Below are 23,113 nucleotides of genomic sequence, written 5' to 3' on the forward strand. Positions count from 1 at the left end.
TTCTGCCTTCTTATTATTCATCCCAAAGTGAATCACCTCACATTTATCCGCATTGAACTCCATCTGCCACCTTTCCGCCCAATTCTGCAGTTCATCCAAGTCTACCTGTCACCTGCAACATTCTTCCACATTGTCCACCACTCCACCGACTTGAGCGTCATCTGCAAACTTACTAACCGATCTACCAATGCCTCCGTCCAAGTCATTTATAAAAATGACAAACAGCAGTGGTCCCAAAACAGATCCTTGAGACAAACCAGTAGTGACCAGACTCCAGGCTGAATATTTTCTATCAAGCACCACTGGTTGCCTCCTTAGCCAAAGCCAGTTTCTAATCCAACCTGCTAAATCTCCCTCAATCCCATGTCTCCATGTTTTCTCCAATAGCCTACCATGTGGAACCTTATCGAAGGCTTTACTGAAGTCCATGTCCACCACGTCAACTGCCCGACCCTCATCCACGTGCTTGGTCACCTTCCAAAATTACTCAATGAGGCTTGTGAGACACGACCTGCCCTTGACAAATCCATGTTGACTATCTCCCATCAAATTGGTTCTTGTTCGATGATTATAAATCCTATCTCTTATAATCCTTTCCAAAACTTTTCCTGCAACAGACGGAAGGCTCACTGGGTTTATAATTACCTGGGTCATCTCTACTGCCCTCTTTGAACAAGGGCACAACATTTGCAACCCTCCAGCCTTCTGGTACTAAACCTGTAGACAATGAGGATTCAAAGATCAAGGCCAAAGGCTCCGCCACCTCCTCTGTAGCCTCCCAGAGAATCTGAAAGTTTCGAAGGATGATGCGTTGTATCCGGAGGTTGGTGGGGTGGTACGTTAGGACGAGGGAGACTTTGTTTTGGTTGTTGTTGCGGGGTGGGGTGAGAGGGATTTGTTGCAGGAAATGCTGGAGACATGGTCGAGGGCGTTATCAGCCACAGAGCGGGGCAAGTTGTGGTCCTTTCAAAATGAGGACATCTGAGATATACAGGAATAGAATACCTCATCCTGGGAGTGCAGATGCAGAGGCAAAGGAATGGGGAATAGGGGATGAATTGTTGCAGGAATATGGTGGGAGGAGGTGTAATCTTGGTTGCTGTGGGAATTGGTGGAGTTGAAATGGATATTTGTTTCTCAGTGGTTGGAAATAGAGTGGTCCAGGTAGGAGAGAGAGGTATCAGAGATTGTCCAGGTTAACTTCAAGTTCGGGAGGAAGGTGTTGGTCAAGTGGATGAACTGTTCGAGCCCCTTGTGGGAACACGAGGCGGTGCCGATACAGTCATCAATGTAACGGAGGAAGAGGTGGGGTTGAGGGCCAGTGTAGGTACGGAAGAGGGAGCGTTCCATGTCACCTCCAAAGAGGCAGGCATAGTTTGGGCCCATTTGGCTACCCTGGCCACCCTCTTTGTCTGTAGGAAGTGGGAGGAATTGAAAGAAAAACTGTTGAGGGTTGTTCAAGGACCGGAACTTCACCCTCCTCAGTGGCCAAAAACACCCTCGACCGTGTCACCCGCGTTTCCCACAACTCATCCCTCACACCCGCACCCCATAATAACTACCAAAACAGTGTCCTCGTCGCCCTCACGTACCACCCCACCAACATCCGGATTCAATGCGTCGTCCTCCGACCCTTCTGCCATCCGCAATCCGACCCCACCACCAAAGACATTTTTCCCACCACCCTTAGGTGACCCCCTTATCCGCTCCACACTCCCCTCTAGCACTCCCTACACCCAGCACTTTTCCCTGCATATCCATAAATGTTGTCATCACAATGTTTAAAATTCACTGGTCCCGATACCTCACCCCCATCCCAGGCCCCAGGAAGAATTTCCTCATCAAACAGATGTTTACCTGCACATCTGCTAATGTGGTAGACTGTATCCACTGTTGCCATTGTGGCCCCCTCTACATCGGGGAAACCAAACAGAGGTTTGGGGACCGCTTCACCTGTGCTCAGTTTGCACTAAAGAACTGCACTTCCCAGTCGCGAACTGTTTCGACTCTCCCTACCAATCCTCAGGTAACATGTCCATCCTGGGCCTCCTGCAGTGCCACAACGATGCCACCTGAAGGTTGCAGGAGCAGCACCTCATATTGCGCTTGGGAACCCTGCACTCCATGGTATCAATGTGGACTTCACAAGCTTCAAAATCACCCCTCCCCCTCCCGCATCCCAAAACCAGCCCACCTGTCCCATCCTGCCACCTCAAACCCCACCCCCATTTCCTACCTCCTAACCTCTTCCCGCCCCGGAGACCTGTTGGTCCTCCCCGGACTGGCCTATCCCCTCCCTACCTCCCCACCTACTCTCACCTCTGCTGGCTCCATCCCGACCTCTTTAACTTGTCTGTCTCCTCTCCACCTATCTTCTCCTCTATGCATCTTTGATCCGCCTCCCCCTCTCTCACTATTTATTTCAGAACTCTCTCCCCCTCCCCCTTTTCTGATGAAAGGTCTCGGCCCAACGTGTCAGCTTTTGTGCTCCTCAGATGCTGCTTGGCCTGCTGTGTTCATCCAGCTGCACACTTTGTTGTCTCTACATCTCTTAACAACCTCATTAAGTGAGTTCTAGAGCGAACTATGCAGGGTAGACTTTGGGTTTATCATTCTAACTTGCCAGTCCTGAAAGATGAAAGTTGGTTTGTGTTGGATGTTTGTCTCATAGCTGTGAAAGATATCCTGAAAGGATTTTTCAAATCTTTTGTTGAGAATTGTACCCATTTAGTTACTAATCCTTTTCCTTCTTTAAAGTTTCCTTGGTAGTGACAAATTTCAAATATCTGCGGAATTTTATTTGGCTTTGTATTGGTTCTCTGTGATTCTCTGTTAATGGCTCCGCGACCTGCCAGCTAATTCCAGAATTTATCATTGATGTGCCTGGACCAAAATCTTTCGTCTTATACTATATATCCCAATTTCAGGAGAAAGTCCAGAGAGATCTTTTAAAGGAAAGGGGATTAGAAAGAAAATCTATCGATCAAAATCATGAATAGTTGATAAATTATTTGCATTCCATATTTCCAGAACCTGCCCCGGAAGAGAGAGCCCAGAGAATTGCCAAAGCTCTCCGCAAACAGTCAACAGAAGTGAAGGAAAATTGGGAACAACTGAAAATCCGTGCGAGCAACTGGCAGAAACAGGTGGAAAAGGCGTTGGAGAAACTTCAAGAACTGCAGAAAGTTCTTGATGATCATGAGGCTCATGAACAGCTGAGGGGGTCCACACTGATTGGCAACCTGTGAGTGACCTGCTTATTGACTCATTGCAGGATCACATTGATAAAACCACAGTAAGTGCAATTACATTACACTTCACTATGAACAGATGTAACCACAATGTTGTATCGAGACGATCAGTAATATGAGTCCTTCAGTAATATTGATTGAATGGTTGTTAACTTAATTTGCAAATGAAAACTTAGTTGAGCATGCCTTCTGATGATATCACAACATGAATATCAGTATAATTGAGGATTCTATTAGTCAGTGACATCAGCTGAGTTATCTGCTTGTTGCCATGTTATCAGGGTTAAAGGTAAAGTCTTAGCACGCCATTTGGCGACTCCTTAGAGAGAGACAACTGGTCATGATTTAACCTGAAGATCACCATGCCTCAGGGAAGTAGAGGGGTTGAGGCGAAGACCCTTTGTGGTCAGCTCACTGGTGTGGCAATTGAGCCCTCTCTGCAGGGCATCAGTCTGCATCACAAACCAACTGAATTTGAATAGAGTTTAGGATTGGAGAGCAATCCATGCAATTATTTTTTTAATGAATGTTTCTCACTGGGACTGTCTCACCGGCAAACTTTTCAAAAGCCAGCTCAGCCATACAGGCGAGATCAGTTCCTGATCTCAGCTGAATTTTTTGACCTGGGGTGGGTCAGCGTTAGGAGTTCATTGATTGGAATGAATTCTCATTAAGTTAGCGAGAGGGATACTACACGTGAATAGATCGATGTTTTGAAAAGAGGATGAGATATGAGCAAAAGTTTAATTGATGTGGAAGACCAGCCACAATCATCATCGACGGTGGAGCAGGCTTGAGCGGCCTTGCAACATTGTGCTGCCGCTATTTGACTTGTTCTGTGGAAAGGAAGGAAAACGGTCCAAGTGTCAAAAATGCCGAAGACCACATCATTCTACAACCTCAAAATTTGATTGTGTTCAGCATATTATCACTCCTGGTACCCCTAAATCCTGGTCTATCATCTCAGCAGCTCGACTCTGCCCAAAAGCTGGTTACTTGTGACATTTTTGTAGTATCTTCCCAAGTCTGAAAATCATTTTTGTTTTTGTACAATCAGAGTTGGCCAGTGTGGAAGGAGGTCGTTTGGCATATCGTAGCTCTTTGAAATAACTCCCCAATTCGTCCCCCTCTGCTTGGCAATGACTTCAACCACTTATAAAATCTCTTCAATGGAGGGAAACTTTGAAGGCGTCTGATTGGAGTATTAACGATCCCAGAATACAACTGAGCCTTATTAAGTTGTTAGTTCTGATGATCAAGAGCTTGATGAAAGAGGATTGTTTGAAAAAGTGCCTTAAAAGAGGAACTGTACAGAGGCTGAGAGGTGTAGGAAGTTAGCGAGTTTTGGGAGGATTTGTTGCTTGGGTTGAGGTTCTGGATGTGAGTTTGCTCGCTGAAGGTGTAGGAAGTCTCTTCTTGGGTTTGAAGCCGACACAATTAAATGTTTGGCAACTAGTAGTGGGCCGTTTAAAATCAAGAGTGGGTAAGAGGACGTAATTAGACGAGTGCAGATATCCTGAAGTATGGTTGGACTGGTGGAGATTACCAAAATAGCGATAGGCATAGCCAAGGAACGATTTGTAAACAAAAATGAGAATTTAATAAAATTACTGTTAATAGTATCAGTCAGGTAGAAAGTACAGAGGATAGGAATTGGTTCAAGTTGAGACTCAGGCAGTGGAGTTTTAGATGACCTCAAGTGTTCAATGGACAAATGTGGGTCTCCATCAGGGAATGCATTGGAATTGTCAGGTCCAGAAGTGAAGTAGTTCCAGGTGAAGGTTTCACTGCTAATGAGCCGAGACAAAAGACAGGTAGGCAGGATTGAAAAGATGTAAAGAGACAGCTTTAGGGATTGCATGAATGTGTGGTTGGACGTTCATCGTGGGATAAACAAGATGTCAAGGTTGTGCTGAGACAAGTGTAATATTACATTGTTGCCAAGGCGGAGTAATGCAATCAGTAGGTCGTGAATAGAGATTGGTGTGGGCACCACAAAGTGGTCTTCCCAGTTTTAAATTGTTATCTCTACATAGTTGCGCAACTTTATGTTCTGTTCAAAAGGCATTACTGACAAGGAAACAGAAATTAGCCATTTGTTTACTTGTCAATATATCCTGATTTTTCCACCATGTTCTCCAATTATTGACACAACATGTGCAGTGTACGAAGTGAACCGTTCAAACCTTAAAAGGAGATGTTAAAATTGTGGAATGTAAAGTTAAATTTATTTTATTGAAAATTTAAATAAATTACATGAAGGTTTGACCAAGACTGCAAGGAATTAGATGGAACACCAGATGAATAAAACAAGCAGTAGTAAGGTGGTATTAGCTGGATGTTCCTGAAGAAACAGAACGCAGCCAACCTTTCTTCCATCAGGGGGATTAATTGTGTGGTGTCAGACACAGTCGATGAAATCATTCCTTCTGTCTTTACTGTCTGACTAGACTATGGTTGTAATATTTCCTTTTTTAAGCGCTCAAGGTTAGACATACTTCATTTGACATTCTCATTTTATAAATTTTAAGAAGTTGACTTATTGTCAAGTCACGATAGGATTGAAAACACATTCTATAAGTGTTTGAAGTCAGAAGTCACATGACACCAGCTTGTCATCCAACAGGTTCGTTTGAAATCACACAAGCTTTTGGAGTGCAGCCCCTTCATCAGGTGCAGTGAGTGAGGTGACCACAGAGAGACACAGCTTATCAGCAGAGAGATCAAAAGATCATAGAATTGGCGTGAGTGAAGTGTCAGATAATAACTCTATACAGGTGACCAAGAGTGTTAGAGGCAAGTAAAGCGTTTATAAAGTCAATGTCAGTGCTGTGTTGTCATGATAATCAGGCAGCCCAACAGGAAAGTACAAAAGGTGACATCTCAGGTCAGACTCTGACTTGTAGTTTCGAGGCTTGTGTTCAGAATCTGTCTTAGAGTTTTAACCTTTATTTCAAAAGCAAGAATTTATAAGATACCACACTGACTGTAACTACAAGTTGTGTGTTTCTTCAACAAAATATCTGCAAACAAACAAACATCCTGGATGAAGACTTATTATCTGACACTCCACTCACACCAGTTGTATGATGTTTTGATCTGTCTGCTTATGAATTGTGTGACTGTGTGTTTTCCTCCCTGACCGCACCTGATGAAGGGACTGCACTCCGAAAGCTTGTGTGATTTCAAATAAACCTGTCAGATTATAACCTGATGTCATGTGACTTCTGACTTTGTCTATCCTAGTCCAACACCAGCACCTCCACGTTATAACTGTTTGGAACCAAGTCAGTGCAACAGGTACATCTCGAACATTTGACTTCGGAAGAATGCCGAGTGCTGAAAAGTTCATTAATAACAAAGGATTTCTTCATTATGCCATCTATCGTAACATGCTGCGTCTCACAGTCACAATGAAAGGATGGCCACTTCAATTTAGCAGGGCCAAGAACAGTTATGGACATTTTTAGCATGGGAGGAGGCCATTCAACCTATTTTAACTGTCCCAGCTCTCTCCCAGCGCAACAAAATTAATCCTTCTCTCGAACTCATTCCACATATTTCACAGAATTGAAATATGTAGGTACATACTTAAGAGATTTTAACATCAAGTGAGCAGTTCTCGCACTTCACCTTGTCACTAAAAATGGAAAACGTGACTTACAAGGAGTGGGTCTTTATTTTGTTCTGTTTTGATGATGAAGCAGATGCAAGTCAAAGTGCTGGAACTGGCGTCTTGAACTTAGCAACTGTTCAACGTGTATAAAATGAATTCTGTGCACATCTACTAAAAGCAGTTTTATGGAAGGAAAAGGTACCAAAGAAGATTTGGTGTATTGTGCTTGATGCTATTATACTCCAACCTGTGAAAACAGAACTCTACGACTGTGAGTGTTGAGTTCTGAGAGGGTGCTATCTTGTTTGAATGTACATTGCTAAGCCTAGGCCTATTTTCCCAACAGCAAAATTGGTAATCCAGCAAGAAATGGATATTTCTCACATTTGTTGGCTGTAAGTGTCTGTTTAAAGTTTCCTTTTATACAGGTGCTTAACCTGCTTTTACAGTTTGAACATTCGTTGTGCCAATGAAAATTTTTTGAATGGTTTCACCTCCAGTTTTCCTCTTTATACATATTTGGTATTTTTCCAGGGTAAGGACTATCTTCAAAATCTGAGATTGGGTTTTGAAAGACAGCAGCCTTTGTTTTGGAGAGATAATGGGAACTGCAGATGCTGGAGAATGCGAGATAACAACGTGTGGAGCTGGATGAAGACAGCAGGCCAAGCAGCATCTTAGGAGCACAAAAGCTGACGTTTCGGGCCGAGAACCTTCTTCAGAAAATGGGGAGGGGGTGCGGGTTCTGAAATAAATAGGGAGAGAGGGGGAGGCGGATGGAAGATGGATGGAGGAGAAGATAGGTGGAGAGGAGAGTAAGGGTACGGAGGCAGGGAGGGGATAGGTCAGTCTGGGGAGGCGGGACAGGTCAAGGGAGCAGGATGAGGGGAAATAGGGGTGCGGTATGAGGTGGGAGGGGTGATGGGTGAGAGGAAGAATAGGTTAGGGAGGCGGGGACGAGCTGGGCTGGTTTTGGGATGCAGTGGCAGGACAGGAGATTTGGAAGCTTGTGAAATCCACATTGATACCGTTGGGCTGCAGGGTTCCCAAGCAGAATATGAGTTGCTGTTCCTGCAACCTTCGGGTGGCGTCATTATGGCACTGCAGGAGGCCCAGGTTGGACATGTCCTCTCGGGAATGGGAGGGGGAGTTGAAATGGTTCGTGACTGGGAGGTGCAGTTGTTTCTTGCAAACTGAGCGTAGGTGTTCTGAAAAGCGACCCCCAAGCCTCTGCATCTTTTCCCCAATGTAGAGGAAGCCACAACGGGGACAGCGGATGTTTTGGATATTTCTGAAGCATTGATTTTCATTCAGAGTTGGTTGGATTTTGCTGAAGCAATAGACATAACTCACTATGACGTAGACAATGTCAGAGTTAATGTTTTGCGTCCTGTGAGCCTTCCTCGGATCTCACTCTTCACTGATGCTGCCAGACCTGCTGAGCTTTTCCAGCAACTTCTGCTTTTGTTGCTGATTTACAGTGCCCACAGTTCTTTTGTTTTTTACGACACAGACAAAACTTGATCTCTGCAGGAAGCATGATGCTGCATTCTCCAACTTCCCTGCCTTTTTGTAATGTAATATTGTCTTTTTGGGACAGAAGTGGCTTTTTTTGTTTGTTTTAACTTCCGCACATACTTTCTATGCAGGTTAAAAGTCTACACCTTTTCAGTTCTCTGCTGCATAATGAAGACTTGGAACAATTTTATTTATATAAAGTAGAAAATCAGTGTGGTTTGTTTTCCAAAATGTGATGTGTAAGTGCAACACTTAACAGTGTGTTCATCAAACTATTGTTTCCTTTGATCTTTGTGTTGCAGAAATTTCTAGAATCATTTCATATATATTTTTCTTGATATATTTTAGCAGCTTTCCTGGAGCAAGTCTGTTTTCCTTCGGATGAGACGACTTTCAGACATACTCCCTTTATTATGAGATTTAATTGCGGTAAAATGAGGAGGATTTTTATTCACTGAGACACACATGACTATATGTTTAAAGCATTGGAAAATGCGTTCTGTTAGGACTGTCATGTTATCTGGTGTTTGTACCAGGCTTTCCGATTAAATGCAAGTGATTAAGGATGCTAATGATGCCACATGTTATTACAAGAGGAAATGAACATACAAGTAAGGATTTTATGCCACATTTATACGTAGCATGGACCATGCAGCATGGATGCAGTGACTGAGTGAAATGGGATGCAGTGACTGAGTGAAATGGGATGCAGTGACTGAGTGAAATGCTCACAGCGAATTGCCCCCTCCATCCTGACCCGCTCACAGTGACTAGACCCTGCAGTCCTGACCCCCTCACAGCGACTCGCCCCTTCAGTCCTGTCCCAATCACAAGGACTTGCCCTCTCCGTCCTTACCCGCTCACAGTGACTTGCCCCTGCAGTCCTGACCCCCTCACAGTGACCTGCCCCCTCACTCCTGACCCGATCTACATTGAGGAAACCAAGCAGAGGCTTGGGGACCGCTTTGCAGAACACCTCCACTCGGTTCGCAACAAACAACTGCACTTCACAGTCGCGAACCATTTTAACTCCCCCTCCCATTCCTTAGACGACATGTCCACTAAGGGCCTCTTGCAGTGCCACAATAATGCCACCCGAAGGTTGTAAGAACAGCAACTCATAATCCGCTTGGGTACCCTGCAACCCAATGGTATCAATGTGGACTTCACCAGCTTCAAAATCTCCCCTTCCCCAACTGCATCCCAAAACCAGCCCAGTTCTTCCCCTCCCCCTACTGCATCACAAAACCAGCCCAGCTGTTCCCATCACCCGACTGCATCCCAAAACCAGCCCAGCCTGTCTCCGCCTCCCTAACATGTTGTTCCTCTCACCCATCCCTTCCTCCCACCTCAAGCCACACCTCCATTTCCTACCTACCACCTCATCCTGCCTCCTTGACCTGTCCGTCTTCCCTGGACTGACCTATCCCCTCCCTACCTCCTCACCTGTACTCTCCTCTCTACCTATCTTGTTTTCTCTCCATCTTCGGTCCGCATCCCCCCACCTCCCTATTTATTCCAGTTCCCCCTCCCATCCCCCTCTCTGATGAAGGGTCTAGGCCTGAAATGTCAGCTTTTGTGCTCCTGAGATGCTGCTTGGCCTGCTGTGTTCATCCAGCTCCACACTTTGTTATCTTGGATTTTCCAGCATCTGCAGTTCCCATTATCAGTGGCATTTTCCTCTTGATCAAAGTTTGTGCAAAAGCAACACGATATGGGGCGGCATGGTGGCTCAGCAGTTAGCACTGCAGCCTCACAGCACTGGGGACCCAGGTTCAATTCCAGCCTCAGGCAACTGTCTGTGTGGAATTTGCACCTTGTCCCTGTGTCTGCGTGGGTTTCCTCCAGATGCTCCGGTCTTCTCCCACAGTCCAAAGATGTGCACGCTAGGTGGATTGGCCATGCTAAATTGCCCATAGTGTTCAGGGGCGTGGGTCTGGGTGGGATGCTCCAAGGTTTGGTGTGCACTTGTTGGGCCAAAGGGCCTGTTTCCACACTGTAGGGAATCTAAACAATCCTGTTCCCACATCTCCATGTTATAACCCTGCTGATCACTGCACACAGAGATGTTTGATAACAAAAGGATAACAATAATATTCAAACCCAGTGCTGGAGATGTATTTTAAATACACTGAGGCCAGTGTCGATCTCCAATTCAACTTTTATTTACAAATGAACTGTCTTCAACTTTAGCACTGCCTCATTCAGAGATAGTTGCCAGGGTGTCAGCATCTCTGACCCTCACACGACTTATCTGTCAGCCAGGGCTCCCTGATTTGGGCTGTTAATATGGAACAATCAGGCAACTCATATTCTGTGAGGTTCAACTGGCCGACCTGGTCACAAACCAGTGCGGTGTGTTCATCGAAAATCAAACGTACTAGAAAGATACCATTCCATACCAGTGTAAAGGAAGGCATGAGGCTGAACTGGGGAGGGAAGGGAACTGCTTATTGGGGGTGGCCCAGAGAGTGGAAGAAAATCGAATGGGAAGAAGACGATTTGAGACTGAGGGAGAGAGATGTAATTGCCTGAATGAGGCATTCCAATTGCGAAATGGATTTTTGTGTGTACACCATGTTCAGTTTCCCCGATCTTAATCTGTACTCCTCTTTAAATCATTAGTAAATGAAATTTCTGTATCATTTCCAAATGTTCTGTCTCTCATGTTATGCTGTTGGAATTGGTTGAACTGCAGAGATATCATTTATTTGCACAAATGTGTTCAGTGAAATGAGTTGCATGCTATATATCTATTATTCTTCCTGATTCTATTGTACGCATACAAAGTAAAGTTAGTTCCACTTTTGAACAAAAAACTGCTTTTAGATGTCTGATGTATCTCATTTGCCTGCCACTGACTCTTGTTGATGATAAAATGTGAGGCTGGATGAACACAGCAGGCCAAGCAGCATCTCAGGAGCACAAAAGCTGACGTTTCGGGCCTAGACCCTTCATCAGAGAGGGGGATGGGGGGAGGGAACTGGAATAAATAGGGAGAGAGGGGGAGGCGGACCGAAGATGGAGAGTAAAGAAGATAGGTGGAGAGAGTGTAGGTGGGGAGGTAGGGAGGGGATAGGTCAGTCCAGGGAAGACGGACAGGTCAAGGAGGTGGGATGAGGTTAGTAGGTAGCGGGGGGTGCGGCTTGGGGTGGGAGGAAGGGATGGGTGAGAGGAAGAACCGGTTAGGGAGGCAGAGACAGGTTGGACTGGTTTTGGGATACAGTGGGTGGGGGGGAAGAGCTGGGCTGGTTGTGTGGTGCAGTGGGGGGAGGGGACGAACTGGGCTGGTTGAGAGATGCAGTAGGGGAAGGGGAGATTTTGAAACTGGTGAAGTCCACATTGATACCATATGGCTGCAGGGTTCCCAGGCGGAATATGAGTTGCTGTTCCTGCAACCTTCGGGTGGCATCATTGTGGCAGTGCAGGAGGCCCATGATGGACATGTCATCAAGAGAATGGGAGGGGGAGTGGAAATGGTTTGCGACTGGGAGGTGCAGTTGTTAATTCCTCCGCCTCCGCCGCATCTGCTCCCACGACAAGACATTCCACTCCCGCACATCCCAGATGTCCAAGTTCTTTAAGGACCGCAACTTTCCCCCCACGGTGATCGAGAACGCCCTTGACCGCGTCTCCCGCATTTCCCGCGACACATCCCTCACACCCCGCCCCCGCCACAACCGCCCCAAGAGGATCCCCCTCGTTCTCACACACCACCCTACCAACCTCCGGATACAACGCATTATCCTCCGACACTTCCGCCAATTACAATCCGACCCCACCACCCAAGACATTTTTCCATCCCCTCCCCTGTCTGCTTTCCGGAGAGACCACTCTCTCCGCGACTCCCTTGTTCGCTCCACACTGCCCTCCAACCCCACCACACCCGGCACCTTCCCCTGCAACCGCAAGAAATGCTACACTTGTCCCCACACCTCCTCCCTCACCCCCATCCCAGGCCCCAAGATGACGTTCCACATCAAGCAGAGGTTCACCTGCACATCTGCCAATGTGGTATACTGCATCCACTGTACCCGGTGCGGCTTCCTCTACATTGGGGAAACCAAGCGGAGGCTTGGGGACCGCTTTGCAGAACACCTCCGCTCAGTTCGCAAAAAACAACTGCACCTCCCAGTCGCAAACCATTTCCACTCCCCCTCCCATTCTCTTGATGACATGTCCATCATGGGCCTCCTGCACAGCCACAATGATGCCACCCGAAGGTTGCAGGAACAGCAACTCATATTCCGCCTGGGAACCCTGCAGCCATATGGTATCAATGTGGACTTCACCAGTTTCAAAATCTCCCCTTCCCCTACTGCATCCCTCAACCAGCCCAGTTCGTCCCCTCCCCCCACTGCACCACACAACCAGCCCAGCTCTTCCCCCCCACCCACTGTATCCCAAAACCAGTCCAACCTGTCTCTGCCTCCCTAACCGGTTCTTCCTCTCACCCATCCCTTCCTCCCACCCCAAGCCGCACCCCCCGCTACCTACGAACCTCATCCCACCTCCTTGACCTGTCCGTCTTCGCTGGACTGACCTATCCCCTCCCTACCTCCCCACCTACACTCTCTCCACCTATCTTCTTTACTCTCCATCTTCGGTCCGCCTCCCCCTCTCTCCCTATTTATTCCATTTCCCTCCCCCCATCCCCCTCTCTGATGAAGGGTCTGGGCCCGAAACGTCAGCTTTTGTGCTCCTGAGATGCTGCTTGGCCTGCTGTGTTCATCCAGCCTCACTTTATTATCTTGGAATCTCCAGCATCTGCAGTTCCCATTATCTCTTGTTGATGAGTTGTGTTTCTGTTTTGTGAAGAAATATGAATGAGCTGGAGTACTAATGGCAATGCCCAATGTGGTGATCTTCCAACATTGCAGCTGGAAGGTGGGGCAGGAAGGGGGATGGGTTTCACAAGAACTATTACAGTGGGAAATGGAGAGACAGGTGATGTATGTGGCAGCACCGAGACAGTGAGGAGAATGAAATGCAGCCTGAAGGGGAATCTGGCTGTCGTCTCAAAGGCACGGGCTGAATGGAAGAGGACAGAAAGGATTCACTCAGAGGAAGAGAAGATCAGACTAGACTGACTGTGAAACAGGCAGTAATCATTGGCAAGTTAGTGATAGGAGGGTGAATCAATCGGGCTCACTTTAAGACTGTTGACAGTTACCATATAGTTCCTGGGAGATGTGTAGATCAGGCCAGGCTCATAGAGAAACGCTTCCCGGAGTAATTAACATGGAGACGCCACTGGGAAAGAGTGAGGGGTTGGCCGTCCTGCTTCCACTGCTGCTGGTGAGGCCCAGGCCAGTCATTCTGGCCAGAGACTTCAGCTGCATCATCGGCACGAATGAGCAATATGGAGGGTATGACAGTGAACTGGACTCGACGTCCAGATTTCTGATGGAAACGGTTAAAGTTGCCAAGCTGCATAACATCTTCAGCACCCCTGAAGACTGAGCATAGAGTAGAAACGCCTGGTCATAGCCAGACGGGTCTGTACACCCATTGGATAGATTTCCTGTTTGCGCCCACACGTCCTCGATCATATCCATTGAAGTCAAGCCGGTGTTCTTCTCTGACGACTGCCTCCTGCTGGCTGACTGTCACCTACAGGATGATCAGCGGGCTGGCAAGGGAACGTGGAAGCTGAATGTGAAACTGTTGACCCCAGAAAAATCATTAAGAAGCTCAAAAGAGAGCACACAGGTTGGAGAACGATGAAGACCCTTTTTGCACTTGGTGGGAGGCAGTCAAAGCGAACACCCAGAAGTTCTTTGTCCTGAAAAGTGTTCAGAAGGTGAGAGAGAGTTGGGCAAAACTGTTCAAACTCCAGAAACCCGTGCAAAACCTCGTCTTACTGCAGACAATCGGGTCAATGTCACGAAGGAGCCCCAGGACGTGTCGAGGCAGCAAGCCCCACTCTCTGCTTTGGAGGCCTCCAAGATCATCTTGCGGTTCAGGGTCTGCACTGTGGAGCAAGAGAGAATAACAGTCAGAGACAGACAGCACTGAAACAGACCGTTTGGTCCAACTTTTTCATGCTGACTCGATATCCGAAATAAATGTAGTCCCATTTGCCAGCATTTGCCCATATCCTTCTAAACTCTTCCTATTCATTTTCCCATCCAGATGGCTTTTAAATGTTGAAATTGTACCAGCTTCCAATCCTCTCTCTCGCAGCTCATTTCATACATACACCACCCTCTGCATGAAAATAATGTACCTTAAATCCCTTTTAGATCTTTCCCCTGGTACTTTAAACCTATGCCCTCCAGTTATGGACTCTCCCACCCCAGGGAAAAGACAATGTCTATAAACCCTATCCATGCCTCTCATGCTGTTACTAATCTCTATCAGGTCATCCCTCAGCCTTTGATGCTCCAGGGAAAATAGACCCAGTCTCTTCAGCCTCGTCCTTTAGCTTTAACCCTCCAACCCAGTCACCATCCTTGTAAATCTTTTCTGAACCCTTTCCGGTTTCACAACATCCTTCCTACAGCAGGGAGACTGGAATTAGATACAGTATTCCAATGGAGGCCAAATCAGTGTCCTTTAAAGCTGCATGTGACCAAATGAGATGTGTTCACATTCCATCTTCTTGAAGATGCTAAAGGAGAGCTCTGTGCTCAGCAGCCTGAAGGATGAACATAGCTCGATAAGTTTGTCTCAATCAGACATCCTGAAGCTCAGCAAATCCTTTTAAGCCAGTCCGTATGACACTCTGACCACAGCCAGCGCAATGACACCCAGACATTCCTGTCCTCGATCCTGGGGGTCTGAGACAACACCAAGCAGGAGAGCCTGGACCGACCATTATCTCTGGATGAGCTGGAGAAGGCCTTCGAGTCCTCAGAAAAGAATAAAACTCTGGGAAGTGATGCCTTACCAGCCGAGTTGTATTCAGCTCTTTGGGAGTTGATTGGCCAGGGCCTGCTGGAGCTGTACGACAGTATGCTTCTGTCAGGTGCTATGAGCGAATCCATGAGGAATGGTATCATCACCCTGACCTGCAAGTGGAAGGGATTGAGGGAGGAAGTTAGAAAGCAGCGACCAATATAACTGGCGAATGTAGCCTACAAAATCCTGTCTCAGTCATTTGTAACTGGGTCAGGTCTGCTCTGCGATTGGTGATTGACCCTGAACAAACCTGTGCTGCAGCGGACAGGACGATTTCTGAGAGCCTCGCGCTCCGAGGGATGCGATCACCGGCAGGCAGAACAGAGGGGTGGATACCTGCCTCATCAGCCTGGACCAAGAGAAGGCCTTTGGCAGGATATTGCATACCAACATGTGGGATGTGCTTTATAAAATGGGCTTTGGGGAGAGAATCTGCAATTGGGCCCGACAGATCTACCCCGACATCATTAGCGCAGTCTCAATCTGCGTATGGGAATCACAGAGCTTACCCATCAGATCCAGGGTCTGGCAGGGCTGCCCACTCTCTTGTGCCTTTTTGTGTGCTCTATCGAGCCCTTTGCTGAGTCTATCAGTAAGGATGTGAGCCTGAGAAGTGTGATTATTCCAGGTAGAGCGGGCCTGCAGGTCAAAGCGTCCCTGTACGATAACGATGTCACCAAACTCTGCTCAGCCCCAGTGTCAGTGCGCAGGTTCATGAGCATCTGTGACCCTTTCAAACTGGCCTCGGGAGCCACGGTAAATCGAGACAAGAATGAGGCCATGTTCTTTGGGATCTGGCCTGAATGATCCTTCATTCCCTTCACCGTCAGGGCAGATTACCCAAAAGTGCTGGGCACACAGTTCAGAGAGCCTGGGGCGTGCAGAAAGCCTTGGGAGGTGCACATTGTGGGTAAAATCCTGGTCATCAGGTGTGAGGCACTCTCTCTGTTGTTGTGCATGGCACAGTTCTGGCCCATCACCCACACTGCACTGTTTCCCTCATCCGAGCCATCTTCCATTCCTACTGGAAGCCTAAGATAGACCGTGTCTGCAACAACTCCATGTACTAAGCTCTGGCTAAGTGGGGGAAGAACGTACCCAATGTCACCCTCATCCTGATGTCCACCTTGTTGTGCTGTGTGTCGACTCTCAGTACGCAAAGACCAAGTGTCACTATGTACTGAGGTACGACCTGATCCCAGTGTTGCGAACGAAGGGACTGGCCTCTCTGCCACGGAAAGCTCCAAGTAGTTGGACCGTTCTATAACATATGTCCTTTGTTGTGAAATTTGCAAAGAAACAAACCTCTGACCGCCAGTCCATCAGGTCGTGGTCAGCACGCAGCATGCTCGAGACCCTGTGGGAAAAGGAGAGGCTGGATCCTGTCGTGTAGTTCCCAGAGCAGACTGACAAAGTCATTTAGTACAATGTCTCATCATCAGAACTTTCCAACAAACAACAAAACATAGATTGGCGGGTGGTGAGAATCCTGTCAGATTGTGTATGTACACCTTGTTGGCCTGTGCCACAGTACACTGCCCTGGAAGTGGCTGTGGGTGAAACCCGAAACATCAGCTTTCCTGCTGCTCTGATGCTGCCTGTCGTGCTGTGTTCATCCAGCCCACACCTAGTCATCGCAGACTCCAGCATTAGCAGTTCCTACTCTCTCTCTCGGCTCAGTGTGAGACCTTTTACAGTTACCGTATAGTTACAGGGAGTGTGTGGATGAGGCCAGGCTCAATGTTTACCTTCAGCATATAGTTATTGGGAGGTGCACGGATGAGGACAGACTTGCTGTGAGACTGTTCACAGTCACCGTATAGTAAGTCGGAAGCATGGAGATGAGGCCAGGCCCACTGTGATACTGTTTACAATCACTGTTTAGTTTCTGGGAGGAGTGTAAATAAGGCCATGCTCGGTGTGAGACTGTTTTCTGTCCCTGTATAATTCCTGGAGGTGTGTCAATGAGGTGAGGGCAATTGTCAGACCGTTTACAGTCAAGTAGGACTTCCTGTGAGTTGTGCGAATGAGGCCAGGGCCACTGTGAGACCATTTACAGTCACCGCATCATGACGCGGAAGCGTGTAGATGCTGCCAGGCTCCCTGTCAGTAACCAGCTGGTGTGTCCACGAGGCATAACTGGGATGCACTAAAAGCTTGGGGCATAACTGGGACGATGGGGCTGCTGTTGCCGAGGCACAGTCGGGAAGGACCACTGTCTGAGGTTTTCCTGCTGAAGGTAAATGAGGGTCCATTCAGTTATCGGACCCTCCCCGTGTCTCACACGTTTGTAAATATTTTTGTTGTATGTCTAAGAGAGGTCTTTGGTTCATTGGGTGGAGCCAAAGTCCAATGCTTTATTTGTTTATTTGATATGCAGCTGGACAGAACGCAACTGCAGTTGTGACATTGTACATATACAAAGAGATTTCTTGTGAAAAAGGTGTATTTTTCAAATCAGAAATGTGACTGGGAGGAGTGTGGATGAGCCCAGGCTCACTGTGGGTCTGGTGACGGTCACCACATTGTCACGAAGATGTGTGTATATGAGGCATGGCTGGCTGTGAGACTGTGAAAAATCACTAATTAATAAGAGTTTGTTTCTTCAATTATTTGTTGGATGTGTGTGTCACTGACTGGTCCAGCATTTATTTTCCATCCCTAATTGCCCTGGAGATGTTGGTGGTGAGCTGCCTTCTCGAACCGCTGCAGTTCGCCTGCTGTGGGTTGCCCCCACAGTGCCATGACGGAGGGAATTCCCATCTTCTGAAGAGTCGCAGTGAAGGATTCCAGATATATTTCTAAATCAGAATAACGAGTGGCTTGGAGTGGGATTGGAGGAGGTGTTCCCGTGTACTTTATGCCCTTGTCCTTCGAGATGGAAGCTGTCATGGGTTTGGAAGGTACTGCATGAGGAGCTTTGGCGAATTTCTGCCGTGCATCTTGTAGATCGTACACAGTGCTGCTGAGGCCGCTCATCATTGGTGGTGGAGGGAGTGGATGATTGTCGATATCGTGTCAATCAACTGGGCTGCTTTGTCCTGGATGGAGTCAAGCTTCTTGCATGTTGTTACAGATGCAGCCATCCTGGTAAATGGGGAGCGTTCCATCACAGTCCTGACTTATGCCTTGCAGACAGTGGACACGTTCTGGGGAATCAGGAGGTGGGTTAGTCGCCGCAGCATTCCTCACCTCTGACCTGCTCTTGTAGTCACTGTGTTTATGTCGTGAGTCTGGTTCAGTTTTTGTTCAAAGCTCACCCCCACGATGGTGACAGTGTGGGATGCAGTGAATGTAACAAATTGTTTGTCAAGGAGGGGGTTGTCTCTTGTTGGTGACGGTCATTGCCTGGTATTTCTGTGGTGTGAATGTAACTTCCACTTGTCTGACCAAGCCTGGGTATTGCCCAGATCTAGTTGCATTTGGACAAGGACTGCTTTAGGATCTGAGGAATCATGAATGATGCTGAACATTGTGCAATCATCAGGAACATCCCAACTTCTGGCCTTATGATGAACGCAAGTTCATTGATGAAGCAGCTGAAGATGGTTATATCTCAGACACTGCCACGAGAAACTCCTGCAGGGATCCCCTGGAGCTAAGGTATCTGACCTCCAATAAGATCATTCATTTTCCTGCGTGCCAGGTATGACTCCAGCAAGTGGAGAATTTGTCCCCTTACACCCATTGAGTCCAGTTTTGCTCGGGCTTCTTGATGCCACACTTGGTCAAATGTAATCTTGTTGTAAAGGGCTGGAGCTCTCACTTCCCCTCTGGAATGCAGCTGTATTGTCCATGTTTGAACCAAGGCTGTAATGAGGTCAGGAGCTGAGCTGCCCTGACGTAACCCAAACTGGCCGTCGCTGAGCAGGTGCTGCTTGATAACAATGTTACTGACACCTTCTATCACTTTACTGATGATTGAGTACAGCCTGATGGGGCAGTATATGGCCAGGTTGGATTTGTCCTATGTTTGCAATCCAGCACATACGTGGGCAATTTTCCACATTGTCGGGTAGATACCAGTGTTCAAACTGCACTGCAACAGCTTGGCACGGGGAGCGGCACGTTCTGGAGCACAAGTCTTCAGTATTATTGCCAGAATATTGTCAGGGCCTGTGACCTTTGCAGTATCCAGTGTCTCCAAGTGTTTCCTGACATCACGTGGAGTGAATTGAATTTACTGAAGATCGGTATCTGTGATGCTGGCGGAGCCCGAGATGAATCATCCACTTGGCCCTTCTGGCTGAAGATTGCTATGAATACTTCAGCCTTATCTTTTGCACTGATGTGCTGGGCTCTTCCATCATTGAGGATGGGGATATGTGTAGAGTCTTCACGTCCAATCAGTTGTTTAATTGTGCACCACAGTAAATGACGAGATGTGGCAGGACTGCAGAGCTCAGATTTGATCCATTGATGGTGGGATCACTTTGCTGTGTCTATCACTTGCTGGCTATGCTGTTTGGCGGCTTCACCAGGTTTCTTTATTTATTCATTCACAGGACAAGGGCATCATAGAATAGAATCAGAGAATCCCTACAGTGTTTTGGTATTTCCAGGGGGTCCCGGGAGGGGTGGTGTGTCGGTATTTCCAGGGGGTCTCAGGGAGTATGTCAAGATTTACTGTGGGTCGCAGGGAGTTTGTCTGAACAGGGATCTGGGGCTGTGTGTCCGTATTTCGAGGAGCTCCTGGGGAATGTGTCAGTGTTTAGAGGGGACCCTGGGACATGTGTCATTATATACAGGGAGTCCCAGGGAGTTTCTCAGTACTAAAAGCGGGGACAGGGAATGTGTCAATATTTGCAGCTGGTCCCGGGGAATCTATCAGTATTTACAAAGGGTCCTGGGGAGTGTGGCAGTATTTTCAGGGGTTCTCTGGGACTTTGCCAGTATTTAAAGGATGTCTCGGGAATATGTCAGTATTTAGAGGGCTTCCCGAGGAGTGTGACAGAATTTACAGGGGTCCCGGTGATTGCATCAGTATTTGCAGGGTGTCCCAGGGAGAGTATCGGTATCCGGGGGTGGAGTGTGTCAGTGTTTACGGGAGTTCCGGGCTGTGTATCGGTATTTACAGGGGGAATGGGGAATGTGTAATTATTTCTAGGGGGTCCTGGGAGTTTATCAGTGTTTACGGGGGTTCCGTGGAATGTGTCAGTGTTTAGGTGAAGTCCCAGGGAATGTGTTCGTGTTTAGAGGGGTCCCTGGGAAATGTGTCCGTATTTACATGCAGCCCCAGGGAGTTTCTCAGTATTTCCAGCGGATTCCAGGGAATGTGACAGTAGTTACAGTGTGTCGTGAGGTGTGTGTCGGTATTTACGGGATATCCCAGTATTTGTGGTCAGTTGCGTAGAGTGTGTCTATACGTACAAGGGTCCGGGGATGTGTGTCAGTATACAGAGGCTGAGGGAATTTTTCAGTGTATAAAGCGGGCCCTGGGAAATGTGTCAGCGTTTACAGAGGGTCCCTGGGAGTGTGGTGGCATTTTCAGGGATTCTCAGGTACTATGTCAGTATTTACAGGGAGTCCTGCGGAGCGTGTCAGAATTTATAGGGGCTCGGTGCATACTGACACACTCCCCTGGAATCCCTGTAAATACTGGCACACTCCCTGGGACCACCTTGAAATACTGTAGCTCTCCCTAACACCCGCTGAAAAAACAAATTCCACGGGCCCCCCTGGAACTACTGACGCTCTCCCCAAGTCTCCCTGTCAATCCTGACACAATCCCTGAGACGCCCTGTAAATACTGACCCTCCATGGGACCGCCTGCAACTACTGACACACTCCCGGGAGCACCTGTAAATAATTACAAATTCCCCGGAACACCCTGTAAATACTGACACTCTCACCAAGAGCCCCTGTCAATACTGACACAGTCCCTGAACCCCTGTAGGTCGCGGGAATTTTTCAGTATTTAAAGGGGGCCCCGGGAAATGCGTCAGTCTTTGCAAAGGGTCCCAGGGACTGTCAGTATTTTCAGGATTTGCTGGGACTGTGTCAATATTTACAGGGGGTCCCACGGAGTGTGTCAGTTTTACAGGTGATTTCAGGGGCTTTGTCAGTATTTCCAGGGGGTCACACAGATGTGTCAATATTTACAGTGTGTCCCCGGGGACTCTGTTGGTCTTGACAGGGGATTACCAGGTCGTGTGTCAATATTTACAGGGTGTCACAGGTTGTGTGTGTGTGTCAATATTTACAGGGTGTCCCTGTGTGTGTGTGTGTGTGTGTGTGTGTGTGTGTGTGTGTGTGTGTGTTTATTTACAAAGAGTCCCTGGGGAGTGTGTCAGTGTTCATTGTGAGTCCAGGAGAGACTGTCAGTATTTATAGGACGTCCAGGGAGACTGTCAGTCTTTACAGGGGGTCGTCAGGAGTTTGTCAGAGGGTGAACGCTGAGGCAGTGCCTCATTATGCAGGTGTCAGAATTCAGATAGTGTCCCTTGATGAGAGGGTCAGTACTGAGGTATTGCAGCTCTGTGAGCAGGTCAGTGGGGTCAGACTGAGAGGCTGCTAAACAATTATCAAGTCAGTTGTGACATATTACAGTTCTATCCTGGGGTCAGTCCTGACAGAGTGCCTCATTGCCAGAGTATCAGCACTGAGGTATTGATGCGCTGTCTGAACATTAGGGGTGAGGGAGTGCCTCATTGTCTCAGGGTCAGAAATGTGGGAGTGCGTTATTGTCAAAGGGTCAATGCTGAGGGAGTGCTGCCATTTTCAGGGGACAGAATGAAGGAAGTTTCTCACATTTCAAGGGCCAGTACTGAAATAGTTTTGCACTGGGAGGTCAGTGTGGAGGGAGGGCCTCAGAAGCAGTGGGTCAGTATGACGGTTTCCCTTATTGTCAGGGGGGCAGTTCTGAGGCACTGACTCGTTGTCAGAGGGTCAGTCCGGAGGTATTGAATCACTGTCAGCGTATCAGAACTGTGGGGCTGTTTTATTGTCACAGCGTCAAAACTGACGCAGTGCCTCATGAAAAATGGGCTAGAATTGCGAGAGACCCACACATTACACAATCAGTAATGATGTATTGCAGCATTGTGAGATGGTCAGAATGAGAGAGGGCCTGATTGTCACAGGGTCCGCACTGAGCGATTTCATCATTTTCAGGCACTCCGTACCGAGGCAGAGCCTCATTGTGATCGGGTCAGAATTGAGGGAGTGCCACTTGATTACAGGGGCAATACTGAGGTATTGCAGTTCTGTCAGGTGGTCAAATCTGATGGAGCTCCTCATTGTCAGGAGATCAGCACTGAGGTATTGAAACACTGTCAAAGCATAAGGGCTGAGGTGTTACAGGTCTATGAGAGGTCAGTACTACGGGAGTGCCTCATTATCAGAGGTCCAGTACTGAGGGAGTGCACAATCGTCAGACTGTCACTACTGAGGGAATGCCTGATTGTTCAAAGGGTCAGTACACAAGGAATGTCTCAATGTAATGTACGATTAGAGATGCAGTGCTGAAGGAGTGCCTCATTCTCAGTGTCAGTTCTGAGGCAGGGTCACATTGCTGGAGGGTTGTTCTGACTTAGTGCATTAGTAACAGAGGGTCAATACTGAGGCAGTATCTCATTTTAGGGGCTTAGAATTCATGGGTGCTACATAATTAGGAGGTTAGCCCCGAGGTATTGCAGCTCAGGTGCGGTCATAAGTGAGGGGGGAGTGCAACATTGTCAGGGGTCAATTCTGAGGTGTCAGAAAAAGTCCTGCCAGAAACATCAGCAGGACTTGACAAAATCTGTTCAAGTGAAGCAATGCCTGGCCCGTTAAATAAGAGCAGGTTTGTTGGAGCCTATATAAACGATAGACCTCAGTGTAATGG

At 47.7% G+C, this 23,113-nt stretch overlaps 1 protein-coding gene across 2 annotated transcripts in view; it reads left to right on the top strand.

Annotated features, from left to right (window-relative positions):
* The window catches only part of LOC132206161 (uncharacterized), a 53,724-nt gene extending 45,965 nt beyond the window's left edge, over nt 1-7,759 (top strand). For both annotated transcript variants that reach the window (XR_009442870.1, XM_059639018.1), the window contains 2 exons: nt 3,031-3,295; nt 7,402-7,759. Coding sequence is in view for 1 of the 2 variants with exons in the window: in XM_059639018.1 (XP_059495001.1) it covers nt 3,031-3,248 (218 nt within the window). In the remaining variant the exon portion in view is untranslated. The remainder of the gene's footprint in view (nt 1-3,030; nt 3,296-7,401) is intronic.
* The last annotated feature ends 15,354 nt before the right edge of the window (nt 7,760-23,113 follow it).

This window comes from Stegostoma tigrinum, chromosome 32 (assembly GCF_030684315.1).
Source record: "Stegostoma tigrinum isolate sSteTig4 chromosome 32, sSteTig4.hap1, whole genome shotgun sequence".
Taxonomy (NCBI): Eukaryota; Metazoa; Chordata; class Chondrichthyes; order Orectolobiformes; family Stegostomatidae; genus Stegostoma; species Stegostoma tigrinum.